At 48.1% G+C, this 18,826-nt stretch overlaps 1 protein-coding gene across 3 annotated transcripts in view; it reads right to left on the bottom strand.

Moving 5' to 3' along the window:
- EIF5B (eukaryotic translation initiation factor 5B) overlaps positions 1–18,826 on the bottom strand; it is a 181,880-nt gene that overhangs the window by 123,593 nt on the left and 39,461 nt on the right. Inside the window, exons 9-13 of one of the 3 annotated variants that reach the window (XM_075336406.1) lie at positions 16,830–16,880; positions 9,704–9,718; positions 7,018–7,083; positions 5,726–6,057; positions 5,355–5,462 (exon numbers count right to left, since the gene is read on the bottom strand). In XM_075336406.1, coding sequence (XP_075192521.1) covers positions 5,355–5,462; positions 5,726–6,057; positions 7,018–7,083; positions 9,704–9,718; positions 16,830–16,880 — 572 coding nt within the window. The remainder of the gene's footprint in view (positions 1–5,354; positions 5,463–5,725; positions 6,058–7,017; positions 7,084–9,703; positions 9,719–16,829; positions 16,881–18,826) is intronic. The other 2 variants (XM_075336407.1, XM_075336408.1) reach the window with 2 other exon arrangements.

The following is an 18,826-nucleotide window of genomic DNA, read 5'->3' as shown; positions in this document are numbered from 1 at the left end:
AGGAGGAATACCAGAAGCCGTCAAAATCCAGGACTCAAGCGCCACACCGTCAATTTGAGTGCCGCAGAATTTGGGCGGAAAAACGGACCTTGCGAGAGCAGGTCTGGACGGTCCGGAAGATGCCACGGCATCTCCACGGACAGTTGGAGCAGGTCCGGATACCAAACTCGCCTGGGCCAGTCCGGTGCAATGAGGATGACTCGACGGCCCTCCATTCTGATCTTGCGCAGGACTCTGGGCAAGAGAGCTAGAGGGGGAAACACGTAGGACAGACGAAACTGGGACCAGTCTTGAACCAGAGCGTCCGCGGCGAAGGCCTGAGGATCGTGGGAGCGAGCCACGTAAACCGGAACCTTGTTGTTGTGACGGGATGCCATTAGGTCCACGTCCGGAGTGCCCCACTTGCGGCAGATTGACTGAAACACTGACGGGTGCAGGGACCACTCGCCACCGTCCACGGATTGACGGCTGAGATAATCTGCCTCCCAGTTTTCTACGCCAGGGATGTGGACTGCGGATATGATGAACTTGGAGTCCTCCGCCCATTGAAGAATGCGTTGGACCTCCAACATTGCCAGGCGGCTGCGTGTCCCGCCTTGGTGATCGATGTAGGCAACCACTGTCGCGTTGTCTGACTGGACTCGAATGTGCCTGCCCGCCAACAGGTGGTGAAAGGCTAGGAGAGCTAGAAGCACAGCTCTGGTTTCCAGCACATTGATTGAAAGGGCTGACTGGGACGGAGTCCAAGTGCCCTGTGCTCTGTGGTGGTGATGTACCGCTCCCCAGCCGGATAGGCTGGCATCCGTGGTGAGAATCACCCAGGACGGAGTCAGGAAGGAGCGCCCTTGGGACAGGGAGAGGGGTCGAAGCCACCACTGAAGAGAGCTCCTGGTCCGTGGCGACAGAGCCACTAACCTCTGCAAGGAGGAAGGCCGCTTGTCCCAACAGCGGAGAATGTCCAGCTGCAGAGGACGCAGATGGAACTGGGCAAAGGGAACCGCCTCCATGGAGGCCACCATTCGACCCAGCACCTGCATCAGACGCCTGAGGGTATAACGGCGGGGCCTCAGGAGAGAGCGCACCGCCAACCGGAGTGACAGCTGTTTGTCTAAGGGCAACTTCACAAGTGCCAGCAAAGTCTCGAACTGCATCCCTAGGTACGTGAGACTCTGGGTCGGAGTCAGAGTGGATTTGGGAAGATTGACAATCCACCCGAATTGGGCTAGGGTGGCGAGAGTGAGCGAAACACTCCGCTGACAGTCTGCGCTGGATGTACCCTTGACCAGAAGGCCGTCCAGATAAGGAAGCACTGCTAACCCCTGGAGGTGCAGGACCGCAATCACTGCCGCCATGACTTTGGTGAATACCCGAGGGGCCGTGGCTAACCCGAAGGGGAGAGCCACGAATTGGAAATGATCCTCTCCTATCGCAAAACGTAACCAACGCTGATGTGACACTGCGATTGGCACATGTAGATAGGCATCTCTGATGTCGATGGACGCCAGGAACTCCCCTTGGGTCATAGAGGCAATGACTGATCGCAGAGACTCCATGCGAAAATGCCGCACCCGGACATGCTTGAGATCCAGGATGGGCCGGAAGGTACCGTCCTTTTTTGGAACTAGGAAGAGATTTGAGTAAAAACCTCTGAACCGTTCTTGAGCAGGAACTGGGACAATCACTCCGTTTGCCTGCAAGGACGCCATGGCCTGCGAGAAGGCGGCGGCCTTGGAGCAGGGGGGAGTTGAGAGAAAAAAATCTGTTTGGAGGGCTGGAAGAGAATTCTATCCTGTAGCCGTGAGATGTCATGATGTCTCTCACCCACTGATCGGAGACTTGCTTTAACCAAGCGTCGCCAAAGTGGGAGAGCCTGCCACCGACAAAGGACGTGGCTGGTGCGGGCCGAGAGTCATGAGGAAGCTGCCTTAGTGGCAGAACCTCCTGCGGTCTTCTGCGGACGCGCTTTTGGGCGCCAGTTGGATTTCTGATCCTTGGCTGAGTTAGCGGACGAGGCGGAAGGCTTAGAGGATGACCAGTTGGAGGAACGAAAGGAACGAAACCTCGATTGATTCCTACCCTGGGCGGGTTTTGCGGATAACAAGAGAATTAGCTGAAGCCACCGCAGTGCGGTGAGCCGCCTCTAGCATGGCAGACATGGCATAGGATGAAAAAGCTGAAGCCTGAGCAGTTAAGGTAACCATCTCAGACATAGATTCCTTGGTGAGGGAATGCATCTCCTCTAGAGAAGCAGAGATGGCTTTGAGAGCCCACACTGCTGCAAAAGTCGGGGAAAACGCGGCCCCCGCAGCTTCATACACAGATTTGGCCAGAAGGTCAATCTGACGGTCAGTGGAATCCTTAAGTGAGGTGCCGTCAGCCACCGACACAACGGTCCGGGCTGATAGCCTAGACACCGGAGGGTCTACCTTTGGGGAGTGAGACCACTCCTTGACCACCTCAGGTGGAAATGGAAACCGGTCATCAGAACCACGCTTTGGAAAGCGTTTGTCAGGGCAGGCCCTGGGTTTGGTCACAGCGGTCTGAAAACTGGAGTGGTTAAAGAACACACTTTACTCTCTTCGGCGAGGTAAACTGATGTTTTTCTGCCAAAGAGAGTTGCTCCTCTGACCCTGGCGGTTTGAGATCCAGCACAGAATTAATAGAAGCAATCAAATCACTAAGATCTGAGTCACCCTCAGAGAAATCGATGGGATACATAGCCTCCGAGCCCCCAGTGAGGTCATCCTCCTCATCTTGAGAGTCAGCTCTTGAGACAGAGCCGTGGGATGGGGAGGGGGAGGAAACCCTGCGCCTTCTCTTAGAAGGACGGGGTCTGGGATCAGATGATGAATCCTCCGTGAGCTCCGATGGACGGAGGTCAGAGGATAGGAGTCCTCTGTCAAGAGTATTAGAGGCACCCTGTGAGGGGGGCTGATGCATATTCATCAAAGTCCTGGACAAAAGCCCCATGGACTCAGCAAATGACTGGGATATGGACCTAGAAAAGGACTCAACCCAGGCCGGGGGTTCAATCACAGGTGCGGCAGCAGCCTGAGAGACCACTGGGGGTGAGACTCCAGGCTGTGGCACCGCCAAGTTAGAGCAGACATCACAATGTGGATAGGTGCTCGGCTCAGGCAGCAGAAGCCTACATGCAGTGCATGCAGAATAAAGCTTTGGAGCCTTGCTCCTTGTGTGAGACATGCTGCTGGAGTGGGGGCTTTGCAGAGAATGAACCCCAGGGAGAATATACAGAGGTCCACAACCAGAGACCGGCTGTGGCTTACCAGGCCGCTGAGCGCGGTGTTGTGTGCCCTCCAGATCCCAAAGCCCGGTCCCCCAGTCGCAGCACCTCAGCAGAGATGCAGAATGCAGGATGTCCCAGAGCAGAGTGAACTCTGCCTGAGAAGAGGGAGTTCCTATAAAAGAGCGGGAACTGGAGGGCTATAGAGACCTGCAGGGAAGGAGGGACGCCCCAGCAGTGGGGAGTGTCCCTCCCCTGTGTAGAACGGCCGCCGGGAGGAGCCGAACCTGTCTCTCTGCATGAGTGACATGCGAGGGCAGGAAAATGAAACTAGGCCTCCGGCGAAGCCGGGGCCTAAATTTAAGCGGCGAGGCCGACAAGCAGGCACCATCGGCGCGGTTCTCAGGCAAAAGCTAGAGAACCCGCCGGAAAAGTTAAAACAATCACATACAGCATACTCTCCCCTTACAATAAAGAACCCCCAACATAAACGTCTCAGGTACTTAGCTGCTGAGGGCCATGTCCCTGGGGATGAGTGCTCCGGTCCAACAGAATCCTCAAGGGGCTGTGGATGGAGACCGGACTCCTGCCAGGCATGGAGACCGTGCTGGCTCCCACTTCAAGCCAGAGCCCAGAAGGGATGGTGAAGGAGCGCGGCATGTAAGGCTCCAGCCTTGTAAATCAACCTTAACAACACCGCCGACACAGTGGGGTGAGAAGGGACATGCCGGGAGTCCAGACATGGACCCGCTTTTCTTCAAACTCTTTGCATGTGTGGATGTATGCCTCCTGACACAAAGCAATAAACTGGCTAGGACTGGCTAGCAGGGGGTGTATAAGCTCAGAGGGAGGAGCTACACTTTTAAGTGTAGTACTTTGTGTGTCCTCCGGAGGCAGAAGCTAAACACCCATGGTCTGGGTCTCCCAAAGGAACGATAAAGAAAGAAATGGCGTCATCAAATTTGAAAAAATATGGGCACGATGGATAGACGGGTCAGGGTTGGCTTCGAGGGAACTGATTAGGTTTAGATTGGGCTTACTTTAAATTGATAAGGGGCAAAGGGCGAGAAATTTCTTCACAACTTATCTATAATGATGACAGAGGTTTGGGGAGAAGAGAGTAGCATGGGAACAGGTTAGATTCTTCATCAAAAATAACATCTAAATGTGTACAATGCCAAACAAAGCAAAAACTCATAAAAGAAAAACAAAAGTCTAAACTGGATTAATTGATGAATGTAATAATGGTACTTAAGAACTTTTGTCCAGGAATGTGTGGAGCTGCAGATTTGACATTATCTCTCCTTTCTACAAGTCTGTTTGTTTAATGTATATTGGGGAGGGGAGGTGAGGGGAGGGGAGGGGAGGGTAGGGGAGGGGAGGGTAGGGGAGGGGAGGGAGGGGAGGGGGGTAGAGGCTGGGTAGCCTCCAATGTTTATTTGGTTGTAACTTGTAAAACTTTAATAAAAACATTTAATTAAAAAAAAAAAAAAAAAAAAAAAGGATGGGGGGGGTTGCCATACACTGTTTTTATTAAATAATTTAAAAAAGCCACATTGGGTCCATAGTATTTTGATACACAGCCAAGATAACGTACACAGCTGAGGGCTGCAGCCAGTAGCTGTCTGCTTTATCTGCGTACAGTATCAATATACAGGGGATCCTACACCATTTTTTTCCATTTATTTTTACACTCCACAACCAATCACAGACACCGACAGTCTGACTGCAACCAGTCACAGACTCTGTCACAAAGGGTGGGCGGGGGAAGGAGCAAAAATGCATGAAAGCTAATGAGTAGACCCGGAAGCAGTGTGACAGCTGTGCTGGACACTCCTTAAGTATAATTGTCCTGCTTTGCAGCCCCCTAGCCTTTGTTACCATCATTTTACAGAACAATGTTCAGATCCTCATAGACTTATATAGGATTTGGCATCCAGGCAGATATTTGGGTTCAAGTCCAGTCCCGAACCCGAGTTTTTAGGTTGTTTTTTTTTTTTTGTTTTTTTTTTTTGTTTTTTTTTTTTTAAGTCCGGCTGAACACGCCAAACTTGAACAGCTGCTGTATGCCAAATCTCTATTCACGACCAATTTAAAAACAGGTACATACCTTATCAAGGATTTTTGTCTTTCCAGTGTCCACATGACCAAGGACACATATAACTGGTGCCCGTAGAATTTGCGTGTTTATGGTTTTCTGGTTATCCAAACGTCTTTTCTAAAATAAAACAGAAGACAATTCTGTTCTAGATATATGACTTGATAAGAGTAGTACTTACACAAAAGTAAACACAGAGACCTAAATCTTTAGTTTTAAAATTTGCAAAGTGAAAAGGGGGAAAAAAAAAGCAACAGCCCCCTAAAAAATAAAAAAAAAAAAAAAAAAAATGTATAAACAACAACACAAAGGAAGATTGGAATTCAAGGTACTTAGTCAATGCAAGCATAGGTTTAAAAAAAAGGGCTGCTGATGCCAAATACCTCTATTCGCCTCTTTGCTTTGTCATATGCCCGCTCTTCTTTGGTGCGATCGTCATCAGATTCAGAGTCAGACTCTGAGCTGTGCTCTACAATAGACTTTTTCTCCGCTTGTTTGGATCCAGCAGAAAGAGACAGTGTTGGCTTTTCAGGTTTTTTCTCTTCTGAAGATTTTTCATCCTCACTGCTGTCAGCTTCTTCATCATCCTCCTCCTCCTCACTCTCTGCATCATCATCTTCATCATCATCGTCATCATCGTCATCCTCATCCTCTTCATCATCATCATCCTCTTCTTCATTTTTCTCCTGAACTTCTATGCGAATTTTTTTGGGATCTGTCAAGGAAACACACAAGTCATATTTTGGACAGAGTAGCTAGTCAAAGGTTTAAGCTTTCTGGCCAGGTTATTTCCAATTCTAAGGGTGGGTTCAGCTGATGAAGATTGTGGGAGCAGAGTCTTCACACCAAATCTCCAGCAAATTTACAGTATAACGCCTGTAAATTGAATTTTCCAAACCCTCAGTTATGTATAGATTTGAGGCCCGGCAGAATGTTTTATGTTGGAGATGTGCCATGGATCTTTATCTTTTGCAATTCAAAGGTGAAGTCAAAAGCAAAATCCAGAACCTAACTTTATAGTGAGCCCAACATGGACAACTGTTGCAAGGGACATCGGCATTAAAGAAAGAGGAAAAAGGCCTAGTTCTCACAGGAACTGGCTTGTAAGAAAGTTATACTCACGGCTAGAGCTAGCTCCTCAGAACACCACGTTCTCTGAATGGCTATATCTGATCCTAAAGGCCTAGTTCTCACAGGAACCGGCTTGTAAGAAAGCTATACTCACGGCTAGAGCTAGCTCCTCAGAACACCACGTTCTCTGAAAGGCTATATCTGATCCTAAAGGCCTAGTTCTCACAGGAATCGGCTTGTAAAAAAGCTATACTCATGGCTAGAGCTAGCTCCTCAGAACACCACGTTCTCTGAAAGGCTATATCTGATCCTAAAGGCCTAGTTCTCACAGGAATCGGCTTGTAAAAAAGCTATACTCATGGCTAGAGCTAGCTCCTCAGAACACCACGTTCTCTGAAAGGCTATATCTGATCCTAAAGGCCTAGTTCTCACAGGAACCGGCTTATATGAAAGCTATACTCGCTGACTAGAGCTAGCTCCTCAGAACACCACATGTTCTCTGAAAGGCTAGATCTGATCCTAAAGCCTAGTACTAGTATAAAGGATATTGACATGGTACGGACATGGAACTAAATAAGCAAATTAGGGGAAGAAAAGAAAAGACCTTTCTCTTCATCGCTGATTCTGGCCTCCCAGTCGTCTACACCAAGGTCATCTTCATTTTCATTTTCTAAAAGAGTTTAGAAAAATAAACACAATTAGAGTATAATCAAGAATGACACAAAGTACAGAAATATTACAATAAACTATTAAAGGGAATCTGCCACCAAGTTTTTGTAACCCCATCTTACAGTAGCAGGTTGAAGGCGCAGAGACCTCGACTCCAGCGGCTTATCAGTTACTGGGATGCATGCTGCAGTTTTTTATAGAATCACTGGTTTTCTGAATGCAGAGACCTGTATAACCCAGTCCACACAACTGATTGGTAAGTTTCTGTGTACACTGTGCATAAGCAAAAAGCTGCCAATCATTGTAGGGGATGTGGTTGGACTACAGAAGGCCAAGTAGTCCTCTAGTGATAAAATGACTGTTTTATCAGAAGAAGATTATCAAAACTACAGCACGCAGTCCTGTAAGTGACACATCGGTGGAATCAAGATCTCTATTACTATATGTTGCTCTCAAATGAGGTAGGGAAACCCTGGTGACAGATTCCCTTTAGTAGAGCCAAGATTAAAATTATGTAATAAAGCTTGTAGAGTTTCATACAGCTACGCAAGTATAAGTGGAAACACTTCACTCTGCATTCACTCCACAAAAAAGGATTTTATCCAAGCAATTATAGAAATGGCAAGCAATGGATTTGTCTGTAAGCGGCTCAAAGTCTGTGCTTTTCATCCTCCAATCCCTTCAAGAATTTGTAATGGTACAAAAGCACACGTTCTGCAGAAGAAGGAAAACGGTCTCAAGTGCCACCTATAAAAAGCTACCCTATAAGACAAAGTCTAACCCATCACAGAGCCTAGAAACATGGCGATGGATATGAGAAACTAGAGAGCAACAATCCCCCAGTGATATCTGAAGCATCTGCAATGGATCACACATTGGCTTACCACAGGGGATGGCAATTCATTATTCCAAAGGTCCATAAGATGCTGTGACTATTGTGGAGGGTTGGCCACAATTCTGCTCAATATTATTATTGCTTTATATTAATTTGTATCACTTAATATTGAGTAGAATTAAGTCTGTTGTCTAGATGCTAGTGTTAATACAGGTAACAGCAGGGCTTATTGTAACATGCATCATCACTAACAGCTATTCACAACCATATAATTTAGTGTATTTTATAACACTTAGAAATCATACAGCTCCTGGTATTCAGCAAATGTACCTTGATAAACAGCATCCAACACCATATTATGCTCCCACATACAGTATGATATCCTCACAAAGCATAGCAACACAAAGCTCCCCCTCATGCCGTATTATGTCCCCACACAGCCTTACTCCACAGTATTCTGTCCCCACACAGCCTTACTCCACAGTATTCTGTCCCCACACAGCCTTACTCCACAGTATTATGTCCCCACACAGCCTTACTCCACAGTATTATGTCCCCATACAGCCTTACTCAATAGTATTATGTCCCCACACAGCCTTACTCCACAGTATTATGTCCCCACACAGCCTTACTCCATAGTATTATGTCCCCACACAGCCTTACTCCACAGTATTATGTCCCCATACAGCCTTACTCCAGTATTATGTCCCCACACAGCCTTACTCCACAGTATTATGTCCCCACACAGCCTTACTCCACAGTATTATGTCCCCACACAGCCTTACTCCACAGTATGTCCCCACACAGCCTTACTCCACAGTATTATGTCCCCACACTGCCTCCTTACAAAGTAAAATATCCCCACCCTGCCCCCTTACATGATAATATGTCTCCACACAGCAATATGTCCCCACACAGCCCCTTTCACATTGTGTGATGCTCTCACGCACAGTATGAAATCCCCACAAGGCATGTCAGCACAAAGCTCCCCCTCATACAGTATTATTTCCCCACACAGCCCCCTCACATGGTAATATGTCCCCACATAGCCTCCACTCAGAATGATGTCCTCACACAACCCCTTTCACACTGTGTCCCCACACAGCCACCTACTCAGAATGATGTCCCACAGAGTCACCCACTCAGAATGATGTCCCCACACAGCCACCTTAAAAACATTGTCTATCCACACAGCATTATGTGCCAAACTAGCCCCCTTACATGGTAATATGTCCCTCACACAGCCCCCTTACACGGTAGTATGTCCCCACACTAACCCCTTACACGGCAATATGTCCTCCCACAGTCCCCCGAACTCAGAATGATGGCCACACAAAGCCACACATTCGGAATGATGTCCCCACACGGCATTATGACTCCAGGCAAAATGATGCAACAAGAACTACTTACCTAAACTGTTCCCCTGCTTCTCTGGATTGCACTGTGTACTAACATACAGCTGATGCGGTATAGTGGCGTCAGCTCAATGATGGAAGACGTACCTGACAGCTACCTCTTCCATCATTGTATTCTCCAGCTGTAGATACCAGTGAATGTAAGACATTGGGCAGGGGGAGTCCGCATGGTGCAGGATCCCACTTCATAAAGCCCTTTGACCTGGTCCACACCTAAACAGCCAAAAGGGCCACACTTTGACCAGGTATGACTTGCAGGGTAGTTTCTTATAGGAGGCATTGTGACAAGTTATACTCCTCTTGGATGAAACTATTTTTGATAGTAATACTCCCTATACATGCTGAGCCTCTGCAGGCAGAATAGTACCTACCCAGAGCTAAAGAGTCTAGAGAAAAGAGAATGTATGTAGAGAAAAGAATAATGTTCATTAAAAGACAAGCAAAAAGTGCACTAAAAAACTGAATTATATATGCACACATAGGATACATTTTTATTTTTATTTTACTATAGGCATGCAGTGATTAAAGTCCTATAATTAGTTTATATCTCTTATGCATTCCTTTAGTAAAGTTATAAACCAAATAACCAAAATCTTAGTCTCAGACTACTCTGTAGGCTTCCTTCACACCATTATTTTTGCCAAAAAAAAAACCAAATCTACAACATGAAATGTTAAAAAAAAAAAAAAACTTGGCAAAATAAAAAAAATTAAAAAAAAAAATCTAAAAAAAATTGCTTTGTATAATAATGAAAAAAAACCCCAAAAAACTAATAACTGGCCCCAAAACATTAACATTGCAAAAAAAAAAAAAAAAAACCCACAGAAAATGCACAGATTTTTTTTTTTAGCCAAGCCAGGAGTGGATACTGGAGAAAGGAGAAGTTCTGCGTTATAACTCCATAAAGTCGATCACCATCAATGGTTTGCATTAAGTTACAGCAATATGTAACAGCTGCTGGTCAGTTCTTTGGTAAATTCTTAACTGCAGTTTACCTGCAGAGCTGTACTCCCATTAAAGGGATTGTCTAGGCTTGGGTTCAAGGCTTCAGTCACTTTATGTGACTCCAGACGTGTGAATCCTCAGTGAGCACATGATTCTCTGGTGGCGGGCATATGTTCACAAGTAAAGTGATTTACAAAAAAGAGAATTTTGTTTACTTACCGTAAATTCTTTTTCTTATAGTTCCGACATGGGAGACCCAGACCATGGGTGTATAGCTTCTACCTCCGGAGGACACACAAAGTACTACACTAAAAGTGTAGCTCCTCCCTCCGAGCATATACACTCCCCGGATGACAAATCCAACCAGTTTAGTGCAAAAGCTGAAGGAGGACATCCACCCATAAGTAGAGTAAAACCCGGACTAACCGGAACCTCTGTCTACAACAACAGCCGGTGAAAACACACGGAACAAGAAAGCTGCCAACAGGCAACAGGGAGGGTGCTGGGTCTCCCATGTCGGAACTATAAGAAAAAGAATTTACGGTAAGTAAACAAAATTCTCTTTTTCTTCATCGTTCCTTATGGGAGACCCAGACCATGGGACGTCTCAAAGCAGTCCATGGGTGGGAATAAACAGAAACTGAGAAGTAGGCAAACCTAACTTCACAAATGGGCGACAGCCGTCCGAAGGATGCGTCTGCCCAAGCTCGCATCTACCGAAGCATGAGCATGCACTTGGTAGTGCTTCGAAAAGGTGTGCAGACTAGACCAAGTGGCAGCCTGACAGACCTGCTGAGCCGTAGCCTGGTGCCTGAAAACCTAAGAGGCACCGACAGCTCTGGTCGAGTGCGCCTTAATCCCCGGCGGGGGAGGCACCTGAGAACATTGGTAGGCATCGGATATGGCCGACCTAATCCAACGATCTAGGGTCGGTTTAGAAGCCGAGAGACCCTTGCGCTGACCTGTGGTCAGCACAAAAAGAGAGGTGCACCGCCTAAGAACAGCGGTGCGTGACACATAGATCCGGAGCGTCCGCACCAAATCTAAAGCATGCAACGCTTTCTCAAAGCGATGCACAGGGGCCGAACAAAGGGAAGACAATGAAATGTCCTGGATAAGGTGGAAAGGAGACACCACCTTAGGGAGAAAGCCCTGAGTCGGACGGAGAACCACCTTGTCTTGGTGAAAAAAAACAAAAAGGGTGACTCCGAAGAGAGCCCAGTCAAATCAGAGACTCTCCTGAGAGAAGTTATGGCCACCAGAAAGACCACTTTCTGTGAAAGACGAAACAACGAAACCTCCCTAAGAGGCTCAAAGGGGGGTTTCTGTAAGACCGTGAGGACCAATTTAAGGTCCCAGGGATCCAGAGGCCGCCGGTAAGGCGGAATGATGTGAGATGCGCCCTGCATGAAGGTGCGCACCTGGGCCAGTCGGGCGATACGCCGCTGGAACAACACTGACAGAGCCGAGACCTGTCCCTTGAGGGAATTGAGGGACAGTCCTAGCTGCAGACTGGACTGTAGAAAGGACAGGATGGTCGGCAAGGAAAAACGGCCAAGGAGCATGGCCGGAAGAGCGACACCAGGACAGGAAAATTCTCCAAGTCCTGTGGTAAATCCTGGCCGAGGAAGACTTCCGAGCCTGAGTCATAGTGGAGATGACCTCGGAAGGAATGCCTGAAGCCGTAAGGATTCAGGGCTCAAGAGCCACGCCGTCAATCTGAGAGCCGCAGAATTCTGGCGGAAAACGGACCCTGTGAGAGAAGGTATGGGCGGTCCGGGAGATGCCACGGCACCTCTACGGACAGACGGAGAAGGTCTGGGAACCAAGCTCGCCTGGACCAGTCTGGGGCGATGAGTACGACCCGACGGCCCTCCATTCTGATCTTGCGCAGGACTCTGGGCAAGAGAGCTAGAGGGGAAAACACGTAGGCCAGACGGAACTGGGACCAATCCTGAACCAGCACGTCCGCCGCCAAGGCCTGAGGATCGTGGGAGCGAGCCACGTAAACCGGGACCTTGTTGTCGTTCCGGGATGCCATTAGATCCACTTCCGGAGTGCCCCACTTGCGACAGATTGACCGGAACACTGCCGGATGCAGGGCCCACTCGCCGCCGTCCACAGTTTGAGGGCTAGATAATCTGCCTCCCAGTTTTCTACGGGATGTGGACTGCGGATATGGTGGACTTGGAGTCCTCCGTCCACTGAAGGATACGTTGAACTTCCAACATTGCTAGGCGGCTGCAAGTCCCGCCCTGGTGATTGATGTAGGCAACTGCTGTCGCGTTGTCTAACTGGACTCGAATGTGCTTGCCCGCCGACAGGTGGAGAAAAGCTACAAGAGCTAGGAGCACAGCTCTGATTACCAGCACATTGATCGAGAGGGCTGATTCGGACGGAGTCCAAGTGCCCTGTGCTCGGTGGTGGAGAAACACTGCTCCCCAGCCGGATAGACTGGCATCCGTAGTGATAATCACCCAGGACGGGGCCAGAAAGGAGCGTCCCTGGGACAGAGAGAGGGGCGGAAGCCACCACTAAAGAGAGCTCCTGGACTGTGGCGACAGAGCCACCAGCCTGTGCAAGGAAGAGGTCCGCTTGTCCCAACAGCGTAGAATGTCCAGCTGCAGGGGACGCAGATGGAACTGGCAAAGGGAACCGCTTCCATTGACGCCACCATCTGACCCAGCACCTGCATGAGGTGCCTGATGGAATGACGGCGGAGCCTCAGCAGAGAGCGAACCGCCAGATGAAGGGACTGCTGTTTGACTAAGGGCAGCTTCACAAGTTCCAGCAGAGTCTTGAATTGCATCCCTAGGTACGTAAGTTCCTGGGTCGAGGTCAGAGTGGACTTGCAAGCGTGGCGAGAGTGAGCGAGACACTCCGCTGACAGTCTGCACTGGATGAAGCCTTACTAGAAGGTCGTCCAGGTAAGGAATCACTGCCGACCCCTGGAGGTGCAGAACCGCAGCCACTGCTGCCATGACCTTGGTGAATACACGAGGGGCCGTGGCTAACCCGAAGGGGAGAGCCACGAATTGGAAATGTTCCTCTCAGATTACAAAACGTAGCCAACGCTGGTGTGAAACTGCGATTGGCCCATGCGGATAGACATCACTGATGTCGATGGATGCTAAGAAATCTCCTTGGGTCATTGACTGATCGCAGAGATTCCATGCAAAAATGCAGCACCTGAACATGCTTGTTGAGAAGCTTGAGATCCAGGTCGGAAGGCACCGTCCTTTTCGGGGACTAGGAAGAGATTTGAGTAGAAATCTCAGAACCATTCCCAGTCGGGAACTGGTACAATTACTCCACTGGCCTGCAAGAATGCCACGGCCTGTGAGAAGGCGGCGGCCTTGGAGCAGGGGGGAGTTGACAGAAAAAATCTGTTTGGCGGGCTGGATAGAATTCTATTCTGTAGCCGTGGGAGATGGTAACCCACACCCACTGATCGAAGACGTGTTGAAACCACACGTCGCCCAAGTGGGCGAGCCTGCCACCGACCGAGGACGTTGCTGGCGCGGCCAGATAATCAAGAGGAGGCTGCCTTGGTGGCAGCAGCTCCTGCGGGCTTCTGAGGACGCGGCTTCATGCGCCAATTGGTTTACGGACCTTGGCTGAGTTAGTGGACGAGGCCGAGGGCTTAGAGGACGACCAGTTAGAGGAACGAAAGGAACGAAACCTCGACTGGTTCCTGCCCTGGACAGGTTTCCTGGGTTTGTGGCATGGAAGTACTCTTCCTGCCAAAAGCTTCCTTAATAATTTCATCCAGTTGATCACCGAATAGACTGGTCCCAGCAAAAGGGAGCCCAGCAAGGAACTTCTTAAGAAACATCTGCCTTCCACTCTCGAAGCCACAGGAGCCTGCGGATAGCGAGAGAAGTAGCCGAGGCCACCGCAGTGCGGTGACAGTCTCCAGCATGGCAGACATGGCCTAGGATGAAAAGACTGAAGCCTGGAAGTTAAGGCAACCACTTCGGGCCTAAAGTCGCTAGGTGAGGGGATGCATCTCCTCCAGAGAAGCAGAGATGGCTTTGAGAGCCCGCACTGCTGCAAAAGATGGGGAGAACGAGGCCCCTGCCGCCTCATATATAGATTTGGCCAGAAGGACAACCTGGCGGACAGTGGGATCCTTAGAGGGGAGCCGTCAGCCACTGATACAACTGTCCGGGCTGAAAGCCTAGACACCGGAGGGTCCACCCTTGGTGAATGAGCCCACTCCCTGACCACCACTGGTGGGAGGGGGAAACAGTCATCAGAACCACGCTTTGGGAAGCGTCTGTCAGGACAGGCTCTGGGCTTGGACACAGTGGGGTGACAAACTGGAGTGGTTAAGGAACACACTCCTTGTTCTCTTAAGGTTTACTAATGCCTTTCTGCCAGAGTGGAATGCACCCCTGATACAGGCTGATTGAAGTCCAGTACAAATATAATGGACGCAATCAAATCATTAGCATCTGCGTCACCTTTGGACAGATCAATGTACATGACGTAGCGTCCGAGCCCCTAGTAAAAGCATCCTCCTCGTCCTGCGAGTCGGCTCGTGAATCAGAGCTGTGGGACGAGGAAGGAAAGGGGACCCTGCGACTCCATTTTAGAAGGACGGGGACTGAGACCAGATGAGGAATCCTCTGAGCTTTGCTGAGCGGTAGCAGCAGAAGCGCCCTGAGAAGGGGGCTGATGCATGCTCAGCAGTGTCCGGGACAGCTGTCCCCTGGAGAGAGGGATTCTGCCCAAACCGGGGGATCAGCCACCGGAGCCGGAGCAGCTGGAGGGACCACTGATGAGCTTCCAGGCTGAGAGACCACTATGTGAGAGCAAGCATCACAATGTGGTTATGTGCTCGGTACAGGCAGTACGAGTCTACATGCAGTGTATAATAAGAACAGCCTTGCTCTGATGTGAGACATGCTGCAGAAGTGGGGGCTCTGTCCAGAATGACCCCCAGCAGAGTATATAAACAGAGTATATAAGCAGCTGCACAACCGGAGGTTGTGGCTTGCCAGACCGTTTAACATAGGGACATCTCTGTGCCCTCCAGATCCCCCAGCCCAGGCCTCCATTTGTCACAATGTGGTTAATGCAGACATTGAGAACGCTGAGAAAATGGCGCCGGAGCGAGGATAGGGGGCGGGGCCTACTCTGAGAGCAGGATCTGGAGGGCAAATGAGGTATACAGGGGAGGGAATCCTTCCTCAGTGAGGAGTGTCCGTTCCCTGTGCTGAACAGCCGCTGGGTGGAGCCACACTGTCCCTCTGCACTGACTGACATGCAGGGGTAGAGAATCGAAACTAGGCCTCAGGCGAAGCCGGGGCCTAGATTTAAATATGCGGCCAGCGTGCAGGCACCATCGGCGCGGTTCTCCAGTGAAAACTGGAGAACCGGCCGGAAATGTTAACACAATTATAAAACACACTCTCCCCAACATATAAAGTACAAGGGACCCCTGGAAAGACCACTGTCTGTGGTAATAACGTCTCAGTACTTAGCTTGTGAGACGCAGGTGCCAGGTCCTTGGGAGGTGAGCGCTCCGTCCGGCAGGATCCTGAAAAGGGCTGCGGATGGAGACCGGTCTCCTGCAAAGCAGTGAGAACCGTGATGGCTCCCACTTCAAGCCAGAGCATCAGAGGATGGTGAAGGAGCGCGGCATGTGAAGGCTCCAGCCTTGTAAAATCAACCTTAACAGCACCGCCGACACAGTGGGGTGAGAAGGGACATGCCGGGAGTCCAGATTGGACCCGCTTTTCTTCCAAATCTTTGAAATCAAAAATCAAAAATCAGAGGATGCATGTGTGTGTGTGACCTCCTGAACACAAAGCATTGAACTGGTTGGATTTGTCATCCGGGGAGTGTATATGCTCGGAGGGAGGAGCTACACTTTTAGTGTAGTACTTTGTGTGTCCTCCGGAGGCAGAAGCTATACACCCATGGTCTGGGTCTCCCATAAGGAACGATGAAGAAAAGTGCAGTCACGTGCCAACTAGACATGAATTGAGAAAGGCTTGATCCGTCTAGTTGGACTGTGGCGAGAAATATGCAAATCACATACATGTGGTCACATGACAGCCACTTCCCCAACACCGTAGAATCCTGACAGTGTGCACTGGTCAGATGCACAAGTAAGCAGTCATATAGGGTGACTGCACACTTGAACCTCAAACTCGGACACCCCCTTTAATTACATATGTGAAAGTCTGTCTGTTGTAATACAGCTCCTTGATCGTTTAAGGCTGCTTATTACTATATATATATATATATATATATATATATATATATATATATATATATATATATATATATATATATATATATATATATATATATATATATATATATATATATATATATATATATATAACTATTGCAAATAGTTGACTAACAGCAATGCAAATTATCAAGTTAAAAAAAATGGACAGAGGACATATATGGAAAGCTAATATAAAAGGAGCGGTTTACACGTGACTGTAGGAAGTCTACTGGCTATATAACTAGTCTACGGATTACAAGCAAAGCTCACAACAAACTAACCATGCTCAAATGGTAATGTAATACCTTCTTTATCTGTCCCACTATCCTGATTAGAGTCACTCTGGAAAAACAAGTCTGGAAAGTTTGTGAGAAACACTTCAGTTTTGGAAATAGAAAAAGGCAACGATCAAAGCCATCAGGTGAACATACCAATATGGGACCTTATGTAAGGGGGCCAATGTCAGCTACAGCAAGACTAAAGCACAGCTAAAGAATTTACCCATTGGTAACAAATGCACCCTACTTGGTACCCCGCTTCTGGTCCCTGCTGTTGCCGCTATTGCCAAATGCTGATGCTAGTCAAAAATGGTCAATGCAGTTACATGGGAAGAGTAAAGGAAAATTCCGAGCCACCTAGTGGTAGTGTGGTAGAGGAATAGTGGACATTGTCCACTAAGCTTGTGTGGCTGCAGCTGCCATTCTGGAGCCCTGTGCAGCTGTGGCAGTGTGGATCAGGAGCAGGGCACCAGGTATGGTGTCTATGCATTAATTATCTATGGGCAGGTTTTTCCATTGGGCTGCAGAGACACATTAAGGACTCGCTCACACAAACTTATATTATGAGTGGGTAACATACAATGTTTTATTGGATAGCACTCGTTCCGATATTATGCTATAAGGCCGTGCCGAACAGCGCTTTTTTTCTGCATGCTGCGATTGGCAACTTATTTATTGGGTGGCGCACACCCATTCGAGTCTATGGGTGCTTGTGACATCCGAGTGTAGTCTGATATAAGTCGACAGACAATTGAGAAGATGGAGAGATTAATCTCTTCTCCTCAACTATGCTCTGATTCTCCCATGTGAGAGAAACCATTCATAGTAAATGACACTCAGCTCTAACTCTGCAGTTACCATACAAATTGAAGGTTATCAAAATCTATTAAAAGGGTATTCCACTATTTAGATACTGATGGCACATCCATAGATCAACGCCACTCCCAGGTACTGCAGAATGACAGGGGTGAGGACCCCCAACTGATTGGATAGGTTAATAAATAGTCACTACTTAGATATTGATAATCAAGCAGATTCTAGAGCACTGTGTTATCCTAACCCTAAAAGGAACTTTTCATGCAGTTTCCACACCTCCAAAGTCTTGTTCTTATGGTGGGAAAAAAAGCACTGGTGCCTGATACAGGTACAGTCCAAAAGCACTATTATACCACAGTGCTTGAAACATAGACAGTAACACCTACAGGTGGATTTGTGGCTTTTTTTAATGAAACTCCCTAGTGTACTATTAAGGTGCATTCATAAATCAATATAAATTTTTTATCAGACAGTACTCTGACCCTATAGAGTCTCACAGATCCATTCACTCATCTGTGAATCTGAAAATGAGATGGGTGAAACTCAGAGAACGTCTTATTGTAATCTGATGTTGAGGATCGGAATAAGGATGTTCTCGGGAGTGTGTGCTGTCTGGATGTGTGAATGCTCCGTACTCATAGGATCTTGAAATGACAGGTGGCACTGAGCGAAATGTAGATTTGTGGAGTGCAACCTGGTGAATGCAGAGTGCTATCAGCTATTCCTGGACCATCATTACACAATGTTGATTGGCCCATGCTGTCCTGGAACGCTATACCCATTATTTCAATTCTGCTATAAGGAGCATATGACAAAATCGTGCAGGTATATAATTGCTTAACCTGCAAATTAAACCACAGCCTTAGCATAAGGAAAATGTGTATATCCAAAATTGATGAAGGTAAACGATTAAAACCAATAGGCACCATTTGGCACCAAGTTGGCGCCACTTATGCGGTGCCCACACTAGACTCCGAGAAACAACTCGCTTCCAGGCCAATTTAATGATATATATATATATTATATATCTCTAAGAATCAGTTGCTGTAAAACATGGAAACATGGCGTTACGGCATGTATCAATCAGATGGAAGAAACGTGGGTCATAAGTAGGTAATCATGAATGATTTAGCTTCATTATATCACATATTATACGGAGAATATCGGAGAATCACGACCTTCTGGCCCAGAGTCTCAAATTGATTTGG

This window comes from Anomaloglossus baeobatrachus, chromosome 2, assembly GCF_048569485.1.
Source record: "Anomaloglossus baeobatrachus isolate aAnoBae1 chromosome 2, aAnoBae1.hap1, whole genome shotgun sequence".
NCBI classification, from domain to species: domain Eukaryota; kingdom Metazoa; phylum Chordata; class Amphibia; order Anura; family Aromobatidae; genus Anomaloglossus; species Anomaloglossus baeobatrachus.
Note: the sequence above shows the minus strand (reverse complement) of the source record. Positions and strands in the feature narration are given on the sequence as shown.